Raw genomic sequence first — 20,968 nt, 5'->3', positions numbered from 1 at the left:
AGGTCATCTACAAGGCTATGCTAGGTAAAGTGCCGCCTTATCTCAGTTCACTGGTCACGATGGCTACTCCCACCCGTAGCACGCGCTCCAGCAGGTGTATCTCACTGATCATCCCTAAAGCCAAAACCTAATTTGGACGCCTTTCCTTCCAGTTCTCTGCTGCCTGCGACTGGAACGAATTGCAAAAATCTCTGAAGTTGGAGACTTTTATCTCCCTCAACAACTTTAAACATCTGCTATCCGAGCAGCTAACCGATCGCTGCAGCTGTACATAGTCCATCGGTATACAGCCCACCCAATTTACCTACCTCACCCCCCCCATACTGCTTTTATTTATTTACTTTTCTGCTCTTTTGCACACCAGTATCTCTACTTGCACATAATCATCTGATGATTTATCACTCCAGTGTTAATCTGCTAAATTGTAATTATTTGATTTATTGCCTACCTCCTCATGCCTTTTGCACACATTGTATATAGATTCTCTTTTTTCTACCATGTTATTGACTTGTTTAYTGTTTACTCCATGTGTAACTCTGTGTTGTTGTCTGTTCACACTGCTATGCTTTATCTTGGCCAGGTCGCAGTTGCAAATGAGAACTTGTTCTCAACTAGCCTACCTGGTTAAATAAAGGTGAAAATAAAAATAAAAGTCGCAAATGAGAACTTGTTCTCAACTAGCCTACCTGGTTAAATAAAGGTGAAATATWWWTATWTWTTTTTTTTAAACCCTCATGTTACATTTTAGCAGACACTGTTATCCAGAACAACTTACAGTAGTGGAGTGCATATATCATACTGGTGCCCTGTGGGAATTGAACTCATAACTCTGGCATTGCAAGTGCCATGCTCTACCAACTGAGCAACACCAATGTTGTTTACTAAGTTTATGGTTCATATTTAGGATAATGTTTTACAGATTTGTCATTTTATTTTTAAATCATCTTATTTAATTATTTTATATATTTTACATGTGAAAAGAGCAGAGAGATGGCAAGAGAAATTTACAGACACCTGTGTTAATCTTAACCCTTGTGTAGTCTTAACATTCTGTATTCTCCCCTTGTCCTAAGGGTAAAGAATTCACAAAAGTTCACTAAACCCCTAAAATAAAGCAAAAAAACAACCTGTCATTCATCACAAACTTTGTGAATATCTGGGTTTTCCCTCTTCACAATGCAGAAAGACTGCATTTAATCAGTGGACACCACTCGTTTTTATTACAACACACCTGTCATAATTCTTTATTATTATTATTATTGCTAAAGGTACTGCATAGGTGTAAACATATTTTTTTTTAGCAAGAGATAGCACTTGTATAACCTAAGAAAGTAGCAGAAATGTCCAGAAAGTTTTTAATGTGTTTTATTGAAGGGAAACAATAACATTCTTGAACTTTTTTGGCAACATAGTGATATATTCTTATATACTGTACAATGAGGAATTCAACTACAAAACACCAGTCTTCTCCCATTTTTTAAACCATTGTCCCCACCCACAAGGTGTATAAACAACAATAAATAAGAATAACATAAGATAATAGATACAAAAATGTGAAGAACATAAATCAATCAACACCAATTAGCACATGTAGGACAGTATGCAAGTGTGTGTGCATGGACTTTGCAGATGTATTTCTCACATGTGCAGCACATAGTATTTGTTTTACAATCCATATTTGGGGGGCAGAATTGGCACCTCCTCCTCTTGGCTGCCACAGTTGCAGCCTTAAATGGATCAGGACAAGATTCAGCCCCCTGAACAGCTTTCACAAGCGCTGAAGAGGCTGCTGTGCGGGGGAGGCGCTCCCTTCTTTGAATGTGTGGGGTTACAAGTGCCTTTCCCAGCTGCTCCAGGAACACCATCCTCTTGTTCCGCTTATCAGGCATCCAGGTAGTGTTGATCTTGTTCCATATCACAAAGGCATTGTATGAGGACACATCAATGATGTTAAAGAAGATGACCAGGGGCCAGCGGGCAGTCATCCTCCTGCAGCTGTAAGTTCCAATCACTTTGTCCAGGTTGTCCRCGCCTCCTTTGTTGTGGTTGTAGTCCAGGATGATGGCTGGCTTCCTGTCCTCACGATCACTGATCTCAGCCAGTTGGTGCAGTGTGCTCTGGAGGATCAGATTCTTGTTGCTCTTTGTGAGGTAAGAAACTAGAGTGGTGGWGAGCATGAAGACAAACTTTGAAGAAAAGGCCTCTCTCCCCCTTGTTGCGAGGAGTGCAAGGGGGAGCTCAGGCTTGTTCTTTCTAATTGTGCCAACCATGGTGATCTTCCCCTTCAGTTCAATCAGTAACACACATAATCTCAACTTCTCATTGTGTGTGTGCGTGTGTGTTTTTGTGTTTTTTGTGTTTTTTTGTGGTGTGTAAATGATTTTATAACTGCTGGTTCAAAAATGACTAAGAAAATCTTTGTAACCTGGTGTTGTRCAGCTTTCATGGAAATATGAACAAAGGCGATGTTTCACCTTTTCTAATGTTGGGGGCACTCTAGGAAAAGTCTAAAAATATAATTTAGGGGGTTTTCTGTGCTGTTAAACATAGTGGAGGATCATTTTTACCCTTAAAAACTTCTTATGGCTGCAGGGGCAGTATTGAGTAGCTTGGATGAAAGGTGCACAGAGGTGCCCATAGTAAACTGCCTGCTCCTCAGTCCCGGTTGCTAATATATGCATATTATTATTAGTATTGGATATAAAACACTGAAGTTTCTAAAACTATTTGAATGATGTCTGTGAGTATAACAGAACTCATATGGCAGGCAAAAACCTGAGAAGAAAATCCAAACAGGAAGTGGGAATTCTGAGGTTGGTCGATTTTCAACCAAGACCCTATCGAATACACAGTGGGATATGGATGAGTTTGCACTTCCTACGGCTTCCACTAGATGCCAACAGTCTGTATAACTTTGTCTGACGCCTCTACTGTGAAGTGGGGCCAAAGGAGACAGGAATTAGTCAGGTCTATCATGACCTGACCATGCTCTGACCATGCGCGTTCACATGAGAGGGAGCTCTGTTCCATCGCACATCTGAAGTCAATGTAATTCTCCGGTTGGAACGTTACTGAAGATTTATGTTAAAAACATTCTAAATATTGATTCAATACATCGTTTGACATGTTTCTACTGACTGTTACGGAACTTTTTGACATTTCGTCTGCTTTTAGTGAACCCGCTTCCTGACTTTGGATTTGTTTACCAAACACGCTAACAAAAATAGCTATTTGGACATAAATGATGGACATTACCGAACAAAACDAACATTTCTTGTGGAAGTGGGAGTCCTGGGAGTGCATTCCGACGAAGAGCAGCAAAGGTAAGTGAAGATTTATAATGCTTTTTATGAGTTTTCTTGACTGCACAATTTGGCGGGTAACTGTGTGGCTTCCTTTTGTGGCTGAACCCTGTTCTCAGATTATTGAATATTGTGCTTTGCCRTTAAGCTTTTTGAAATCTGACACAGCGGTTGCATTAAGAACAAGTTTATCTTTAATTCTTTAATTCTATTCTATTCTACATGTATCTTTCAACAAAGTTTATGATGAGTATTTATGTTATTTGACGTGGCTCTCTGCAATTTCTCCGGATATTTTGGAGGCATTTCTGAACATGGCGCCAATGTAAACTGAGGTTATTAGATATAAATATGAACTTAATCGAACAAAACATATATGTATTGTGTAACATGAAGTCCTATGAGTGTCATCTGATGAAGATCATCAAAGGTTAGTGGTTCATTTTATCTCTATTTCTGTTTTTTGTGACTCTGGAAAAATGACTGTGTTTGTCTGTGATTTTGCGGTGACCTAACATAATCGTTTGTGGTGCTTTCGCTGTAAAGCCTATTTGAAATCGGACACTTTGGTGGGATTAACAACAAGATTACCTTTAAAATGGTTTAAGATACATGTATGTTCGAGGAATTTTAATTCTGAGATTTTTGTTGTTTGAATTTGGCGCCCTGCACTTTCACTGGCTGTTGTCATATCATCCCGTTAACGGGATTGCAGCCCTAATTAATACAACACAAGGGTTAACTACCCAAAAGGGCCACTAGATGACTTGTGGTAGACTACATAAAATCCTTGAAAGATACCAAAATTCTGGTAGTTTACTGGTGAAATTCGAAAGTTTCCAGTAATCTTTCCAACCCTATTTGCAAGTCATCGGTCAGATGAGGGAAGAGTGGAGTGTCAGTCTCAAATCTAAAATAGTTTTGGGTGTTTAACTTCAACACCCCATACATTCTTGAAAATGCACCATAAATCAGTTAATAACATATAGCATTCCAAACATCACCTTATACCCAATACAGTTAACTATAGTGAGCTCGGGTCAAAAGTAGTGCACTATAAAGGGAATATGGAGCCATTTGGACAGAGCCAACAGACTTAGGGCTCAGACACACCAACAGCGTTTGCTGGCAGAGAGTACTTAGCACCTCTGAACATAATTTGCGAACCGAGTGCGCATCGATTTACCATGTGGAATCCCATGAAAAATGTTGCCAGTCAAACGTCTACAACGGGTGGTCCCTAAAACACAGCTCACTGATCCACATTTGGTGCGATGTGTGCAAGCCTTTACAGAAACCAGAGGTTATCCCCATGCATACATCACTATAACATACAGCACACAGTGACATCTATGTGAGCTAAGAGGCTAAGGCTATGAAGTCAACAGGACAGAACACCTGCATCGCAAATAGCATTCTATTCCTTTTACAGTACACAACTTTTGACCAGTGACCACATGACTCTGCTAGAAAGTAGTGCACTATAAAATGAATATGGTGCAGTTTGGATGCAACCACCAACATATGCATGTTGTAGGTCACTCTATTTTCACAGTACTTTTGGAATCCTGATTCTGAGGAGGACAGGCAGAAAGACTCAACCCCTCTGATACATCATCATAAACAACAATAAACCCAGAGAAAGAAGTGGGATTCAAAGGTCCCTTCATGCCAGCCTCTCCCTCCTCTGAGTCCCCTCTCCTGAGTCCCCTCTCCTGAGTCCCCTCTCCTGACTGCCCTCTCCTGACTGCCCTCTCCTGAGTCCCCTCTCCTGACTGCCCTCTCCTGAGTCCCCTCTCCTGACTGTCCTCTCCTGACTGTCCTCGTCCTGAGTCCCCTCTGTTCCTGAGTCCCCTCTCCTGAGTCCCTCTCCTGAGTCCCTCTCCTGACTGCCCTCTCCTGAGTCCCCTCTCCTGACTGTCTCTCCTGACTCCCTCTCCCTGACTGCCCTCTCCTGAGTCCCTCTCCTGACTGCCCTCTCTCTGACTGCCCTCTCCTGACTGCCCTCTCCTGACTGTCCTCTCCTGACTGCCCTCTCCTGAGTCCCTCTCCTGACTGTCCTCTCCTGAGTCCCCTCTCCTGACTGCCCTCTCCTGACTGCCCTCTCCTGAGTTCCCCTCTCCTGACTGCCCTCTCCTGACTCCCCTCTCCTTACTCCCCTCTCCTGTCTCCCCTCTCCTGACTCCCTCTCCTGAGTCCCTCTCCTGAATATGGCCTTATTTCTATTGCAGCATATTGGATGGCTGTCATTCATATTCCATTCACCCAGTTCAATGTAACAAAGACAGGTTTATGCTACTAGTATATGATAATAAAATGTTCCCTGTACCCATCATGAAGTTGCTACAACCTAGCTTACGAATGAAAGTTTACAACGTACGTGCACAGGTCGAGAGAATTAGAGTAATCAAGGTAACAGACAGTCACCGCTTTGCACACTCTTGCCTGCATCTAGCTGATCTAGGGTGTAATCATTAGTCCCACAGTTACAAACAAGAGTTTCTATTGGACAAATTCAGGTATGTTTATCACCGTTTTGTTCGGTTTGCTTCCGTTTAAGATTTTTTTTCAACAGAATCAGCTCAATGAAAAAAAAACACGCAAACACAGTCCACTTTCATAGCAGCCACATACAAACAGCTAGTTGTATATACAAGTCCTTCTCGCATCTACACTATATATACAAAAGTATGTGGACACACCCGTGCTGACAGGTGTATAAAATAGAGCTCACAGCCATGCAATCTCCATAGACAAACCTTGGCAGTAGAATGGCCTTAATGAAGAGCTCAGTGACTTTCAATGTGGCACGTCATAGGATGCCACCTTTCCAACAATCAGTTCGTCAAATTTCTGCCCTGCTAGAGCTGCCCGGTCAACTGTAAGTGCTGTTATTGTCACGTCTGCTCCGCTCATCCCTCCCTGGCGTTTGAGGGTGCCAGGCTGCTTGCATCACGCACTCCTGCCATCATTATGCACACCTGCCTTCCCTCGTCACGCGCTTCAGCGATATTGGACTCACCTGGACTCACTTATCATCTGTTTATTACCTCCCCTATATTTGTCAGTTTCCCTGCTCTGTTCCTTGCTGATGCATTGATTGTTTTTTGTCTTTGTTTTTTTGTATGCTGACAATGTTCCTGTCTCGTTCCATGTCCGTTCCTCATTAAATGTTTGACTCCCCGTGCCTGCTTCGTCTCTCCAGCATCAACTCATGTGACAGTTATTGTGAAGTGGAAATGTCCAGGAGCAACAATGGCAAAGTGGTAGGCCACCCAAACTCACAGAATGGGACTGCCGACTGCTGAAGCGAGTAGTGTGTAAAAAACACTCACTACCGAGTTCCAAACTGCTTCTGGAAGCAACAGAGTTTCATGAAATGGGTTTCCATGGCGGAGCATCCACACAAAAGCCTAAGATCACCACACGTAATGTCAAGCGTCGGCTGGAGTGGTGTAAAGCTCACCGCCATTGGACTCTGAAGCAGTACTAAATGCGTTCTCTGGAGTGATGAATCACGCTTCACCATCTTGAAGTCCAACGGACGAATCGGGGTTTGGAGGATGTCTGGAGAACGCCACCTTCCGGAATGCATAGTGCCAACTGTAAAGTTTGATGGAGGAGGAATAATGATCTGAGGCTGTTTTTCATGGTTCGAGGTCCATACAGAAATAGTTTGTTGAGATCGGTGTGTAAGAACTTGACTGGCCTGCACTGAGCCCTGACCTCAACCCCATCGAACACCTTTGGAATGAATTGGAACGCAGACTGCGAGCCAGGCCTATCGCCCAACATCAGCGCCCGACCTCACTAATGCTCTTGTGGCTGAATGGAAGCAAGTCCCTGCAACAATGTTCCAACATCTTGTGGAAAGCCTTCCCAGAAGAGTGGCTGTTATAGCAGTAAAGGTGGGATCAACTCTATAAGAATCCACATGATTTTAGAATGAGATTTTTGACGAGCAGATGTCCAGCAACTCTTGGCCATGGTATCTATGTGCTCTCCTTCTCTCACATTTTTCCTTCACGTGTGGACTTCAGTGCACAACACATCAGCTGTCTGTGACTAGGCGAAAAAACTTTTCCAAGATAAACCTTTATATCATGACTGCTAACTGCTACACACAGCCTACATTATTGTGACGTCATAGTCAACATAGCTACTAGAACTAACGTGTTAGTAAACCCCCTACAATCATGCAGTACAGTGTACACGCACAGTCAGCATCAAGTAGTTTAGCAGTTAGACCGGCAGGGCCCGGTGGCAATAAATTAATAAAACCAAAAGCTTACCTTGACTTGGAAAAGTTCCAGTGTTGGATAGCCATAGCCATAGCCAGCTAGCTAACATAGCATGCCTTCTATTTTGAGCCAGGTGTTTGAGTAGGCTAAACTAGGTAGCTGCATTTGATGCTAGCTAAGTAAGTGAACGTGAAAAAAAATTGACTACGAAATATAGCTAGCTCTCTCTTGCTTCTCCTTAATTTTGTAAGAAATGAATTTGTTAAAAACTGTCTCTCTCTGTTTGAGTCAACTACTCACCACATTTTATGCACTGCAATGCTAGCTAGCTGTAGCTTATGCTTTCAGTACTAGATTTATTTTCTGATCCTTTGATTGGGTGGACAACATGTCAGTTCATGCTGCAAGAGCTCTGATAGGTTGGAGGACGTCCTCCGGAAGTTGTCATATTTACTGTTTAAGTCCATGGAAGGGGGAGAGAACTATGAGCCTCCTAGGTGTTGTATTGAAGTCAATGCACCCAGAGGAGGACAGAAGCTAGTTGCCCTCTGGCTACATCATGGTGCTACCCTACAGAGTGCTACTGAGGCTACTRTAGACCTTCATTGCAAAACAGTGTGTTTTAATCAATTATTTGGTGACGTTAATATATTTTTGTATAGTTTTATCTAAAAATGATAACTTTTATAATGTTTCACTATTTCTATTTTTATGAAATTYGCTGAGGAGGAGGGTCCTCCCCTTCCTCCTCTGAGGAGCCTCCACTGTCCTGCACATTCTCTATGGCTTCTGTTATCATCCACTTAACAACCATAAGCAACCACTTTAACAGAAAACTACAATTCCCAGCACGTCTTCAAGGCCCATATTCAGAAAGCGTCTCAGGGTAGAAGTGCACTAATCAAGGATACATTTAGCCTTTTCGATTATAATGACTGGACAAGGCGACCTGATCCTAGATCAGCACTCCTACTCTAGTATGGCCCTGGTATTCCTTAAAGCAAGGTTATTTTAGATGCTCAAGTCTCTATCATGCCAGTACATCACTCTCATCAAATGTGTTCACCTGGAGCCTGTTCAGAGAAATGAATCTCTGATCTTCAAACCACAGAGGATAGAGAGACTAATAGATAATAGAAATAGATAGATAGATAGATAGATAGATAGATAGATAGATAGATAGATAGATAGATAGATAGATAGATAGATAGATAGATAGATAGATAGATAGATAGTAGCAGGACACTTCTCTGACTCAACACCTCTGAACACGGTTAGGATAGGAGCGCACAATACTGAGGAGTTTCTATGTTAGGTCAAGACAGTTATACACACTTAGTCACACTGTATCAGAGACTCAGTCTGCGCCCCAAATGGCACCCTATTCCATAGAGTGCAGTACTTTTGACTAGGGTTCTGGTTAAAAGTACTTTTGACATGTTTTTTTAATTTTTTWTTTCACCTGTGTATCCTCATATCCAGAGCCACTTCCAGGAGCATTTAGGGTTAAGTGCCTTGCTCAAGGGCACTGACAGATGTTTCACCTAGTCGGCTCAGGGATTCCAATGAGCGACCTTTGGTTACTGGCCCAACGCTCTTAACCGGCAAGTAGCTACCTGCCACACTGTAAATTGGAATAGCAGAATAGGGTGCCATTTGGGACACATCTGAATGGTGCAGGTTTGGATACAGAAACACACACACATCTATTTGACACAGAATGTTATTACATCTACAAACGCTGCTGATCATCAACAACATCCAACTCAATTCACGGTGCTCCATGCACACAAGCTATAATCACAATCACGGGCAAGCAGCAAAACATATTAGAAAAATGAAAGATATAAAACAATTCAGTGTATTGGATRGAGTCCCTCGGAATCAAAGGCATATGACTAAGAGTAAAAATAGAGCTTAGGATACAAATTCAATGCACTATATGACACATAGTTGTCATGGGAACATTAAAAACGTAATGATATGATAGAGATGTCATATAATGCTTTTGGGGTATATTTTCATTGCATTTTCAATGCAATCTTAAGAGGGGTAAGAAACAGTTGTTACAGTACTTACTCCATTGATTTAATAAGCTATTCATATGCATCTTGAGGATGGGTGGAAATGCACTGGCCGCCAGTCAGTGCAATACCCAAGCCAGCTTGGCAGTAGTTATAGTCTTTATCCAGAAGCTGGGGAGAACCACATGCATGCAACAATGAGCAAACACACACACACACACACACACACACCACACACACACACACACACACCACACACACACACACACACACACACACACACACACACACACACACACACACACACACACACACAGAGAGCCAGGACTGTTACTATACTGTGACGTACTTTAGGCTTTGCTTTCATGCAGGCATCGTTAGAGGCAGGCATAAACAAATATTCAGTAGGCCAGCTGTTGCGTTCACATTTTCCATGCACCGAATAGAAACATTGACCCTGTCTGTAATTTCTGTAAATATCTATTCAAATATTACAAATGAAAACAGGATTACATAAGTAAAGTAGGGTAGGCTATGACAAATACTAACAAATGAGTCTTGATTTTGGAATAAGAGCCAGCCATTACCCCAGTCAGATATTCTATTCAGTACATTGTTGGTATGTAGCCGAATCTTCACTTCTTCAATCAATGATCTCTTGTTATTAGATAAATATCAAGGGAAACTTTAGGCTATAACTCCATCCTTGAACAAAACCCCAACCTTGAACACATATTTAACACATACTTGATCGGTATAAATGGTACTTACATCGTTATAACAACAGTCCAATTCGTTTATAAAGAGTAAAGTGTTCCCCCAGAAATGTATTGATTATATTCTACACAGTGATATATTTGAAATGCGTTAGCTACGTAGGATACACTGCGATCCGAATTCGGTGCGCTATGCACTGTTTCCGTATGATGTGCGGCTCTTCAGTCTCCAACCAACGCACTCGCCACTCAGGGTGTGAAAGCGGTTGCACGGCGGAGCGGGGGTAAAACAGTCTTGATAAAATTCATGTTTGATGGGTTGCCTTTGGAACCAACTGTAATTACGTCGGTTGATATCGCTCAACTCAGTCTCCACCCACTCTGTAAGCTTGAAGCTACATTATAGCCACCGATCAGCTGTGCTGTTGGCTACTTTGTAATCATGCAAAAGAAAATAAATGGAGTATTTTTTCCCCATGTATTTATTCAGCAGGTACAATAAGGAGAATAAGGCACAAGATGTAACTAGCACAGTATATACTGTAATATACAGTACCAGTCAAACGTTTGGACACACTTACTCATTCCAGGGTTTTTCTTTATTTTTTACTTATTTCTACATTGTAGAATAATAGTGAAGATATCAAAACTATGTAATAACACATATTGAATCATGTAGTAACCAAAAAAACGAATCAAAATAAGTAGCCACCCTTTGCCCTTATGACAGTTTTGCACACTCTTGGCATTCTCTCAACCAGCTTCATGAGGTAGTCACCTGGAATGAATTTAAATTAACAGGTATGCCTTGTTAAAAGTTAATTTGTGGAATTTCTTCCCTTCTAAATGTGTTTGAGCCAATCAGTTGTGAAAAGGGAGGGGTGGTATACAGAAGATAGCCCTATTTGGTAAAATACCAAGTCCATATTATGGCAAGAACAGCTCAAATAAGCAAAGAGAAATGACAGTCCATCATTAGTTTAAGACATAAAGGTCAGTCAATCCGAAAAATTTCAAGYCCTTTGAGATTTTTGTTTCCAACCGCCGAGTCTTTGTGAGAAGCAGAGTAGGTGAACGGATGATCTCCGCATGTGTGGTTCCCACCATGAAGCATGGAGGAGGAGGTGTGATAGTGTGGGGTGTGCAAAGCTGGCATCAAGGCAAAGAGTGGGTACTTTGAAGAATCTCAAATATAAAACATATTTAGATTTTTTAAAGACTTTTTTGGTTACTACATGATTCCATATGTGTTATATCATAGTTTTGATGTCTTTACTATTATTCTACAATGTAGAAAATAGTACAAATAAAGAAAAACCCTGGAATGAGTAGGTGTGTCCAAACTTTTGACTGGTTCTGCATTTAATAATATGCCATTTAGCAGACGCTTTTATCCAAAGAAATGTACAGTCATGCATGCATACATTTTACGTATGGGTAGTCCTGGGAATTTAACCCATTATTCTGGTGTTGCAAACACCAGTTTCTACCAACTGAGCTAATTTTACACACATGCATTATATGAACCAGCTATATTTCTAGGAACATTGTCATGTCAAACAGAGATTGCATGAAGACATTGGATGATAGGGAGGAACACGTTTGTTTTACAGGCTTGAGTGCACCAGTCTAAGCATAAACTCCCCCTGAGAGTGTGGGAATGAAATGATTATAACAGGGGGAAAGGAAGAGTAACATATCAAAGAACGTCTGAAACTGTTTCTCACTGTCTTATTGTTCTATAGTTAGTGTGACTGGTCTTACAGTTTTACTGTTAGTCAGCCATCTGCTGCAAGTTGGCTGAGAGAGCCAGGCTGCAGACTCTAGTGTTCATGAATCATCAGCCTATTTCTGATCCCACACACTGACACATCTCTCTACTTCTACGGAGAGATTATATCATTCTATCATTATTTCACCATCCAACCACCCTGTAATTACACAGCATCTTCATTTTTCTTCCTGTTACTTTTTCTCAAAGCAATTATGCTACTTAACAGTCACCACCAACAACAAACATTTAATAATGATGACATGGATTGCTACATGTATAACAAATCAAATTGAATCAGATTTTATTGGTCACATACATATATTTAGCAGATGTTTTTGCGGGTGTAGCCAAAATGCTACATTTCTCAGTTAAATTAAATTGCATTAAAGATAGAGCCAGATGAATTTGGAGTATGGCATACTTGTAGAATAATACTATTCAATGCAGATGAGGAAAATGTATTGTCCCGAATGTAGAATGCAATTTCTGAAGTAGTAATTGGACAGATTCATTTTGTTTTATGATATGTTTGCACTCCAATTAATACGAAAAAAGAACATGACTTTTAATGATATTCTTTCCATAATACACCACTCAATTGCACAGTGACGCAAGCATTTCGCTACACCGGCAATAACATCTGCTAAATATGTGTGTGACCAATACAATTTCATTGATTTGATGCTATTCTGTTCACTTCCACCTCGTTATAGGAAAGTGGGTAAACTCTGCCACCAGCTGTTCAAATCAATGAAATTTGAACTACAAATGGAACTACAGGTCTTTGCTGATGTTCGGCATGATTCTATCTCATTTTACATCAACAACATTTTAAACCTAGTAAGGTCGATAATAAACCGTTCTCCTCATTTTACCAACAAACACCAGTCAAGTTCAGGATATTGCGTATGACTTTAAAAAACATTGCCTCGGTGCACATTCTTTACAACAATGTCCTAGTTGTAGTTATTACTTGTAGTGCATAAGAAAGACTGGATGAGACATCAGCAGGTGAGGTGGCCTTTCTGGAAGCCACCCCAAATACCCAGCAACTCATGTGGTTCAAATCCAGTGACAATGACTATTGTGGCATATGGAAAAGTGAGCTGTTCTATTATGTTATTATCCTATAATGTTATTTGACTGAGTTTCTTGTCTGCAAGACTTACAGCAACACAAATAGAGTAGGCTTACAAGTAAAACCATAAACCTACATGTGTGCACAATGAAAACATAGAATCACATTCGGTACTGTGATGTGTACATCTTCTCTGTGCTATAAATAGCTCCTGTCTAAGATAGGCTAAATAGAGACTGTCTGTATGGTTCCTTCACATTTATGCGTCGGAGAGCTATGGACGAGCCWACTCCCAATATTAAACCAATATGCAGTGTAAAAACAAATTGACAGTGATTTATTGCATTATGAAACATTTGTCTTTAGAAAGATATTAGACTCGTCATTTTTAAACAAACTTTTTTTATTATTGTAATACGGGCTACAGAGAAACACCTGTTGTTCACCCAGTTATAAACAATCAAAAAACAAAAAATGTTTTAAAAAAACTTTAATTTACACAGGTATTTCATGGGGAGGGGGTTCTCAGTGGTTTCGTTTCCTGGCATAGCAGGGGGAGGGGAGGGGGAGAACAGAACAGAACAAGAAGAACTTCTCTCTAGTTAATTTTGGTCTGACCAAATAGATGTTTCTCAGCAAAGTAAACACTAAGACCTTACAATGTCAATTGGAATTGGCCATTGGCCTATTTTAAGCATCCATATCTTCTATATTTCATCACAATATTCCTCTGACTCCTGTTGCATTYATATAAGTATTTCCCATTTAGCAAAAATGTAACAATCACCCACCATTTCGTTGTTTATTGAACTGTAGGTCCTGCCTTGGATCTTTTAGGAAATAGAAAACAAATCAAACACATTTCTCTGTATTCTTTAGCTAATGCATGATAGCTGGTGGAAAAAGTAGTACTAGCTCAGTTGCATGTGTAAGAGACAATTGCACAGTGCCTGTATGGCCCACACAATCAATGGAAACACATGTCATTCATCCTGTGTGTGGGATGAAGCAGATTAGCTTTATTCAGAATGCCATTTATTCTGCCCATATCGTTTCAGATGACAGTTTGCAGGTTGAGGTGAAGGGAGTTCGAGAGAGAGGGAATGATAAAGTGAAAAAGAATGAGTCACACATAGACTAATGAATGAGACAGCCTTTCTCTGTGAGCTCTTTCCACTTTACAAAGACATTTTACATTTGAATGAGTTGTGCGGTTTATGTGGAGAATCCTTTTTGATCAATAACCACTTCCACCCAGATGATTGAATTGAAGGTACATACTGTATGTGCTCTTGGTGGGTGGTGTGTTATTCAAAGAATACCATTTCTATAATCCAGTTTAAAGGTATACCATGCCCTCTCTGCAAACACTAGGGTTGGAGTCAATTCGAATTGAAGGSAGTCAATTCAGGAAGTGAACTGAAATTCCAATTCAATCATTTAAAAAGACGATTATTTTCAATGACTACTCAAAAAAAAATKTTTTTCCAAAAAGTTCAATATATTTAAAAAGTTGTTATATTTTTTAATTTTACATCCAAATCACTTCCTAAATTGACTGCYTTCAATTCGAACTGACCCCAACCCTGGCAAACACTCTAATGGCCTACTGTGGTTGGAGGAGWTGGATACACTGTAGAGGCAGAAAACATCAGTATTCTACATGTTAATACCTCAGACCAGACTCAAATGCACCCCTCCACTGAGTGATGTTACTGTAACATGATAGTGACAAGAAAGAAACAAATGCTTTATACTTGGGATTTGTAGATTATACTCTCTTTGGTGCAAGAATAATCTGTGGGCTTAGTTTGTGACGTGTAAATCCATATTTTTCCACATCGATTTGGCATTGACAGTATTTATACTGCACAGAACCATTTTGTATCAGGGGTTGGATAGTGGGATTTGTAGTACATTTTTACTGTATCTGTGCTTATTTCTGTGATTGAGCAAGAGGAGGGGTGTAGTTCGAGGTGGCTGGGCTCTTAGCAGTGGCTTTGGTAGCTGCAGGGAATTGTGGGTTGTGTCCCAAATGGCACCCTATTCCCTATTTAATGCACTACTTTGACCAGAGCGCTACTGGCCCTGGTCAAAAGCAGTGCACTTTATAGGGAATAGAATGCCATTTGGGATGCAACCCTGGAATCAGCAGTGGCAGAGGATGGTGGACAGGCTCAGGGGTCACGAGGAGATGGGTCGTAGCGCGGATTGGTCGGTTGGTTTACGATCGTTTTCTCCTTCCCTCAGAGTTCCTGAAGTTGGATGGCCTGATCTTCATCTCAGCAAACTCAATGGAGTGCTCATGGCCTTTCCAATGGAACCAGTTCACTCCCTGAAGAACACACAGTAATATTAGTATCGAGGGGTTTATATTATTAACACAAATGCCTTGAATTTCCTCCCTTATCTTTACAAAGTCAACAATGTTTGAATACTGTACTACAGCAGTATTTTTGAATACAGAAATTCCTGCTAGTATTGAATATTCAAGTATATGTGCTCTCACCTTGCTGTGACTGTCATCGCCATATCGTCCCATAAGGTTGACGCGATGGCAGTTCTTATACCAGAAGGCACCCTTGTAGGACAGGGCACAGTTGGTGACTGCAATGTCATTGTCATGGTCGTAGGTTGAGAACGGGCGACCATGATGGTAGGTCATAGAATCACCTACAGGGGGCATCATAAAGAGCTTTAAGCAGGAACCAAACTTAACAGACTTCAGAAAGGAGGGATAGGTTGAATACATGCTCGCTTCACCCTCACACACCTAATAACAATATATAGTACTTTATTACTTAGATCTATTCTAACTTTTTGTGTGTCCCCAAATGGCACCCTTTTGACCAGTGCCCTATGACCCCTGTAGTGCTCCATATAGGGAATAGGGTGCCATTTCTGACACACATTTGACTTTGTACTAACTATCTAATGGTTGTAGAGAAGCAAGTCTTACCTGCGGTACCACTGTACCCTCCAACATGKACCTTGTAGCGACTGCGGGGATCAGAGATGGAGAACTTGTCGTACTGGGCGTGGGCTACATCCCCCTTGTCTCTGAGGTCCACACGAAGCTCGTACTGTCCCACTACAGTGATCTTATGGAGGTTCGACAGGCCTGTGGGAAAATATGACAGTTGTGATTTACAATCATTTCTGAGGACWTTTTTAGTCATGATATGTAACAAATGATAGGGGAAAAGAGGACAGTTTATTCAAATACAGTACTCATATTCACATGCCTTAAATGGATTCAAATAAATGAATGAATGTGTTGATCTATAATATTTTCCATATTACGAGCATACCGAGCCAGAACTCGTCGTTCATGTCACCGAAGCCAGCAGTGTAGTTCCTCCAGTTGCGGAAGAACTCCAGCTTACCACTCTGGCGTCTGAGAAACACCTGTATGATGGGACAAACAGCACCAGATYACTCATTATATAACCCTAGGATCCATTACACTACATTACATATCATCTGAATCAGTGTTGCCTGGTGTCACTTTAAATTGCGTGACGGGTTCATAGGAATGCCTGGAACAGAATGGAAACCATGCATGTGTTTGAATCTGTTCATTTCATTCCATTCCAGTCATTACTCTGAGCTGTCCTCCATTCACCAGCCACCTATGATCTGAATCAATGAGGTTTGGAGTTGGGTTGTACAGTATACTAGTAGCCAGTGACTTACAATCCATCCACCTCCATCCGTGTCCATGTCACAGTAGACCTGTATGGGCTGACTCTCATCTCCACCCAGGTAGATGGTGTAGACACCAGAGGCTGTGTCTCCATTCAGCAAGGCCTGGGAGCAGTCCCTGGGGTGTTTGTACAGTACGCCAACTACACACACACACACACACACACACACACACACACACACACACACACACACCTGTCTCTTATACACATCTAGATGTGTATAAGAGACAACACGAAAGATGAGTTACTAAACAGCTCCAGCTGCCCAGCAAACTCTAAGCTGAAGATGAATAAAGAAGGGACTAAGATTGCCACAGTGGGTTGTGAACAGAGCAGAGGGTCGCTGTGGTAACATGTTTTTTTCTAAAAATATATATTTTTGTATTCTATGGTTTATGGGCGGTGCCAAATCGGAAGGTAGAGAAGGGGGCAAATCCAGAGGGAAACAGAGAGTAGAGTCCGAGGCCGGATTCCTAACCCTATTGCCAGTGGGTATGTTCGGTCTGGAGTTGGCAGACTACCAACATCACTGTGGTAACACTCACTGGTGGTGAAGACGGTGGTGATGACTCTGCTCCTCTTGGGCCCTGCGATGGCCAGCAGTCTGACGGAGTACTCAGTGGAGGCACTCAGCTGGGCCATGTTGTAGGAAGTGGCTGTGGGGCTCAGGACAACCTCCTGGAGGAACAACACAACCCAGCAGTCAGAATGTCMGAGATACGTCATTATTAATACATTATGGTGCACTACATGGGGAAAAGGATGCCATTTGGGACTTATTGGATTTAGAAGTATATAATGCTTTTCTAGATCCCAAAGGTGTATTATCAATGCTTTTTCTTACACTACCCAAAGATGCATCCTCATGTCCTCTTGGACAAAACAATACTCTGACCAAGGAAGGAATGTTCTTCTCATCATTTTAAATCTATGGTTCCACCATGCAGACAACTACTGACCCGGATTGTGCCGTCAGCTGACTCAAAGCTGAGGATGTAGCCGGTGATGTCAGCGCGTGGGKCCTTCCAGGTCAACATGGCGTTCTCTGTCTGGATGTTACTGGCTGCCAGGTCCTGAGGGGCATCTACATCTAGGGGAGAGAACACAGTGGTCTTAAACCCTCGTTCAGACAGAGTACTTCACCTTCTAAATTTTCTGTTTCCAGGTTCAGGTTGTCTGTTTGAAAGGGTACGTGGTAAAAAAGGTACATTTTAAACATAAAAAAACAGTTATGTAACCTGTAGGGTTAGTGGGCCAGAAAATACTGCAACTGCAGTAGGGAGAAAGAGATTAGTGCTTTGTGTGAATGTCTGCCTGTTCGGTTTGAATTTGATCTGTTCTGTTGTTGATCCACAATTGATATCAATCTTTTGAATGAGCATACAGCTTCATAGCAGTTTCACAATAAAATCGTAGGCACTAATCAAAGCTGCTGTTTGAATGTGTGTGTGGGAGGGAAGGTTCTAGGTCCAGCCTCCCCCTAGGCCATATACCCACCAGTGGTGAACTCAGTGGTGGTGGAGGCGCTCTTAGCAGCCGCTCTCATGGCGTAGACCTTGACAGTGTAGTGGGTGGCAGGGGTCAAGGAGGTAATCTCAAACTCCACAATGTTTCCAGACACTCTCTCCATCACTGGGACAACTGCACACACAGAACACACAGAAACAGTGAGGAGACAGAGACAGGGACAGGGACAGGGATATGGACAGGGACAGGGAAAGAGACAGGGACAGATATAGAAATAGAACCAGAGAAGGGACAGAGCAGGGACAGGGACAGGGAAGGAGACAGAGACAGGGACAGAATATAGAAAGAGAACCAGAGAAAGGGACAGACAGGACAGGGACAGGACAGGGAAGGAGGACAGAGACGGGGACAGATATAGAAATATAAATATCAATATAACAGAGAGAGGGACAGAGAACAGAGACAGGGACAGGGACAAGACAGGGACAAGACAGTATGACAGGACAGATATAGACTGTGACAGTGAACAAGGGAAAACGATGCAGGGGAAAAAAAGAGACAGGGACAGAAGGAGAAAAGGAACAGGGCATATATATAAATACAAAATATCAATATAGATAGAGAGAGAGAACAGGAACAGGGACAAAGACAGATATAGAAATAGAAATAGACGCAGGGACAGAGACAAACACAGATTTATAAATAAAGACAGAGACAAACACAGATTTATAAATAAAGACAGAGACAAACACAGATTTATAATAAAGACAAACAACAGAAATGACAAACAACACAGAGACAAACAGAGACAAACACATATACAACAAGATATACAAACACAGATATACAAATAAAATAATAAGAAAGGCTCTGGAGCAACGAACCGCTCCTTGCTGTCTCTGCCTGGCCGGTTTCCCCTCCACTGGGATTCTCTTACCTCTATCCCTGATTACAGGGGCTGAGTCACTGGCTTACTGGTGCTCTTTCATGCCGTCCCTAGGAGGGGTGCGTCACTTGAGTGAGTTGAGTTACTGACGTGATCTTCCTGTTCTGGGTTGGCGGCCCCCTTGGTTTGAGTGCTGTGGTGGAGATCTTTTGGGGGCTATAACTCGCCCTTGTCTCAGGATTGTAAGTTGGTGGTTGAAGATATCCCTCTAGTGGTCGCGGGGGCTGTGCTTTGGCAACAGTGGGTGGGGTTATATCCTTCCTGTGGACCCTGTCCGGGGTATCATCGATGGGGCCACAGTGTCCTCCTGACCCTCCTGTCTCAGCCTCCACTATTTATGCTGCAGTAGTTTTGTGTCGGGGGGCTAGGGCCAGTTTGGTTATATCTGGAGTACTTCTCCTGTCTGATCCAGTGTCCTGTGTGAATTTAAGTATGCTCTCTGTAATTCTCTCCTTCTCTCTTTCTTTCTCTCTCTCGGAGGACCTGAGCCCTAGGACCCATACGTCAGGACTACTGGGCATGATGATCCTTGCTGTCCCAGTTTCAACTGTTCTGCCTGCGGTTATGGAACCCCTACCTGTCCAGACCTGCTGTTTTCAACTCTTAATGATCGGCTATGAAAGGCCAACTGACATTTATTCCTGATTATTATTTTGACATGCTTGTCATTTATGAACATTTTGAACATCTAGGCTCTCTCTAATTCTCTCCTTCTCTCTTTCTTCTTTCTCTCTCTCGGAGGTACTGAGCCCTAGGACATACGTCAGGACTGCCGGCGCATGATGACTCCTTGCTGTCCCCAGTTCCAACTGGCTTCTGCTGGTCCCAGTTTCAACTGTTCTTGCCTGCGGTTTATGGAACCCCTACCTGTCCCAGACCTGCTGTTTTCAAGCTCTTAATTATCGGCTATGAAAAGCCCACTGACATTTTATTCCTGATTATTGATTTGACCATGCTTGTCATTTATGAACATTTTGAACATCTTGGCCATGTCTGTTATAATCTCCACCCGGCACAGCCAGAAGAGGACTGGCCACCCTCATAGCCTGGTTCCTCTCTAGGTTTTCTTCCTAGGTTTTGGGCCTTCCTAGGAGTTTTTCCTATAGCCACCGTGCTTCTACACCTGCTTGCTTGCTGTTTGGGGTTTTAGGCTGGGTTTCTGTACAGCACTTCGAGATATTAGCTGATGTACGAGGCTATATAAAAATAAACTTGATTGATTGATTTTGAAAGACAGAGCACAGGGACAGAGACAGATATAGAAATAACAGAGACAGAGACAGATATAGAACTAATAGACAGAGACAGAGACAGGGACAGAGACAGATAGCAATAATAAAAAAAAAAAAAAAAAAAACAGGAAGAAAAAAAGATAGATTTTTAATAATTAAAGAAGAAATAGGCACATGCAGGGACGAAACAGTGGAAAGAGACAGATATATATAATATGAACAGGGACGAGACAAACACAGATTTTAAATAAAGACAGAGACAGGGACGATATATAAATAAAGACAGGGACAGAGACAGATATAATAAAATAAGACAGGACAGAGACAGAGACAGATTATAATGAATGACAGGGACGGGGACAGAGCATATAATATAAATAAAGACAGAGACAGGGACAGAGTCAGTATATAAATAAAGACAGAGACGAGACAAAACACGAGATATATAAATAAAGACAGAGCAGGGACAGAGTACAGATAC

The 20,968-nt window shown here is 41.8% G+C and overlaps 2 protein-coding genes across 3 annotated transcripts in view; both read right to left on the bottom strand.

Annotated features, from left to right (window-relative positions):
• The window catches only part of LOC111957469 (dual specificity testis-specific protein kinase 1-like), a 49,368-nt gene extending 38,798 nt beyond the window's left edge, over positions 1-10,570 (bottom strand). Inside the window, exons 1-2 of one of the 2 annotated variants that reach the window (XM_023978296.3) lie at positions 10,339-10,570; positions 9,623-9,738 (exon numbers count right to left, since the gene is read on the bottom strand). In XM_023978296.3, the coding sequence (XP_023834064.1) occupies positions 9,623-9,653 (31 nt within the window). In that variant the 5' untranslated portion in view covers positions 9,654-9,738; positions 10,339-10,570. The remainder of the gene's footprint in view (positions 1-9,622; positions 9,739-10,338) is intronic. The other variant, XM_023978297.3, reaches the window with a different exon arrangement.
• A 2,947-nt stretch (positions 10,571-13,517) lies between these two features.
• LOC111957563 (tenascin-like) overlaps positions 13,518-20,968 on the bottom strand; it is a 70,762-nt gene continuing 63,311 nt past the window's right edge. The window contains exons 16-23 of the mRNA XM_023978423.2: positions 18,340-18,483; positions 17,802-17,932; positions 17,388-17,520; positions 16,832-16,983; positions 16,447-16,543; positions 16,095-16,256; positions 15,645-15,808; positions 13,518-15,470 (exon numbers count right to left, since the gene is read on the bottom strand). Of these exons, the coding sequence (XP_023834191.1) occupies positions 15,360-15,470; positions 15,645-15,808; positions 16,095-16,256; positions 16,447-16,543; positions 16,832-16,983; positions 17,388-17,520; positions 17,802-17,932; positions 18,340-18,483 (1,094 nt within the window). The 3' untranslated portion in view covers positions 13,518-15,359. The remainder of the gene's footprint in view (positions 15,471-15,644; positions 15,809-16,094; positions 16,257-16,446; positions 16,544-16,831; positions 16,984-17,387; positions 17,521-17,801; positions 17,933-18,339; positions 18,484-20,968) is intronic.

This window comes from Salvelinus sp. IW2-2015, linkage group LG33 (assembly GCF_002910315.2).
Source record: "Salvelinus sp. IW2-2015 linkage group LG33, ASM291031v2, whole genome shotgun sequence".
In the NCBI taxonomy this organism is placed as follows: domain Eukaryota; kingdom Metazoa; phylum Chordata; class Actinopteri; order Salmoniformes; family Salmonidae; genus Salvelinus; species Salvelinus sp. IW2-2015.
This window is presented reverse-complemented; position numbering and strand designations above follow the sequence as displayed.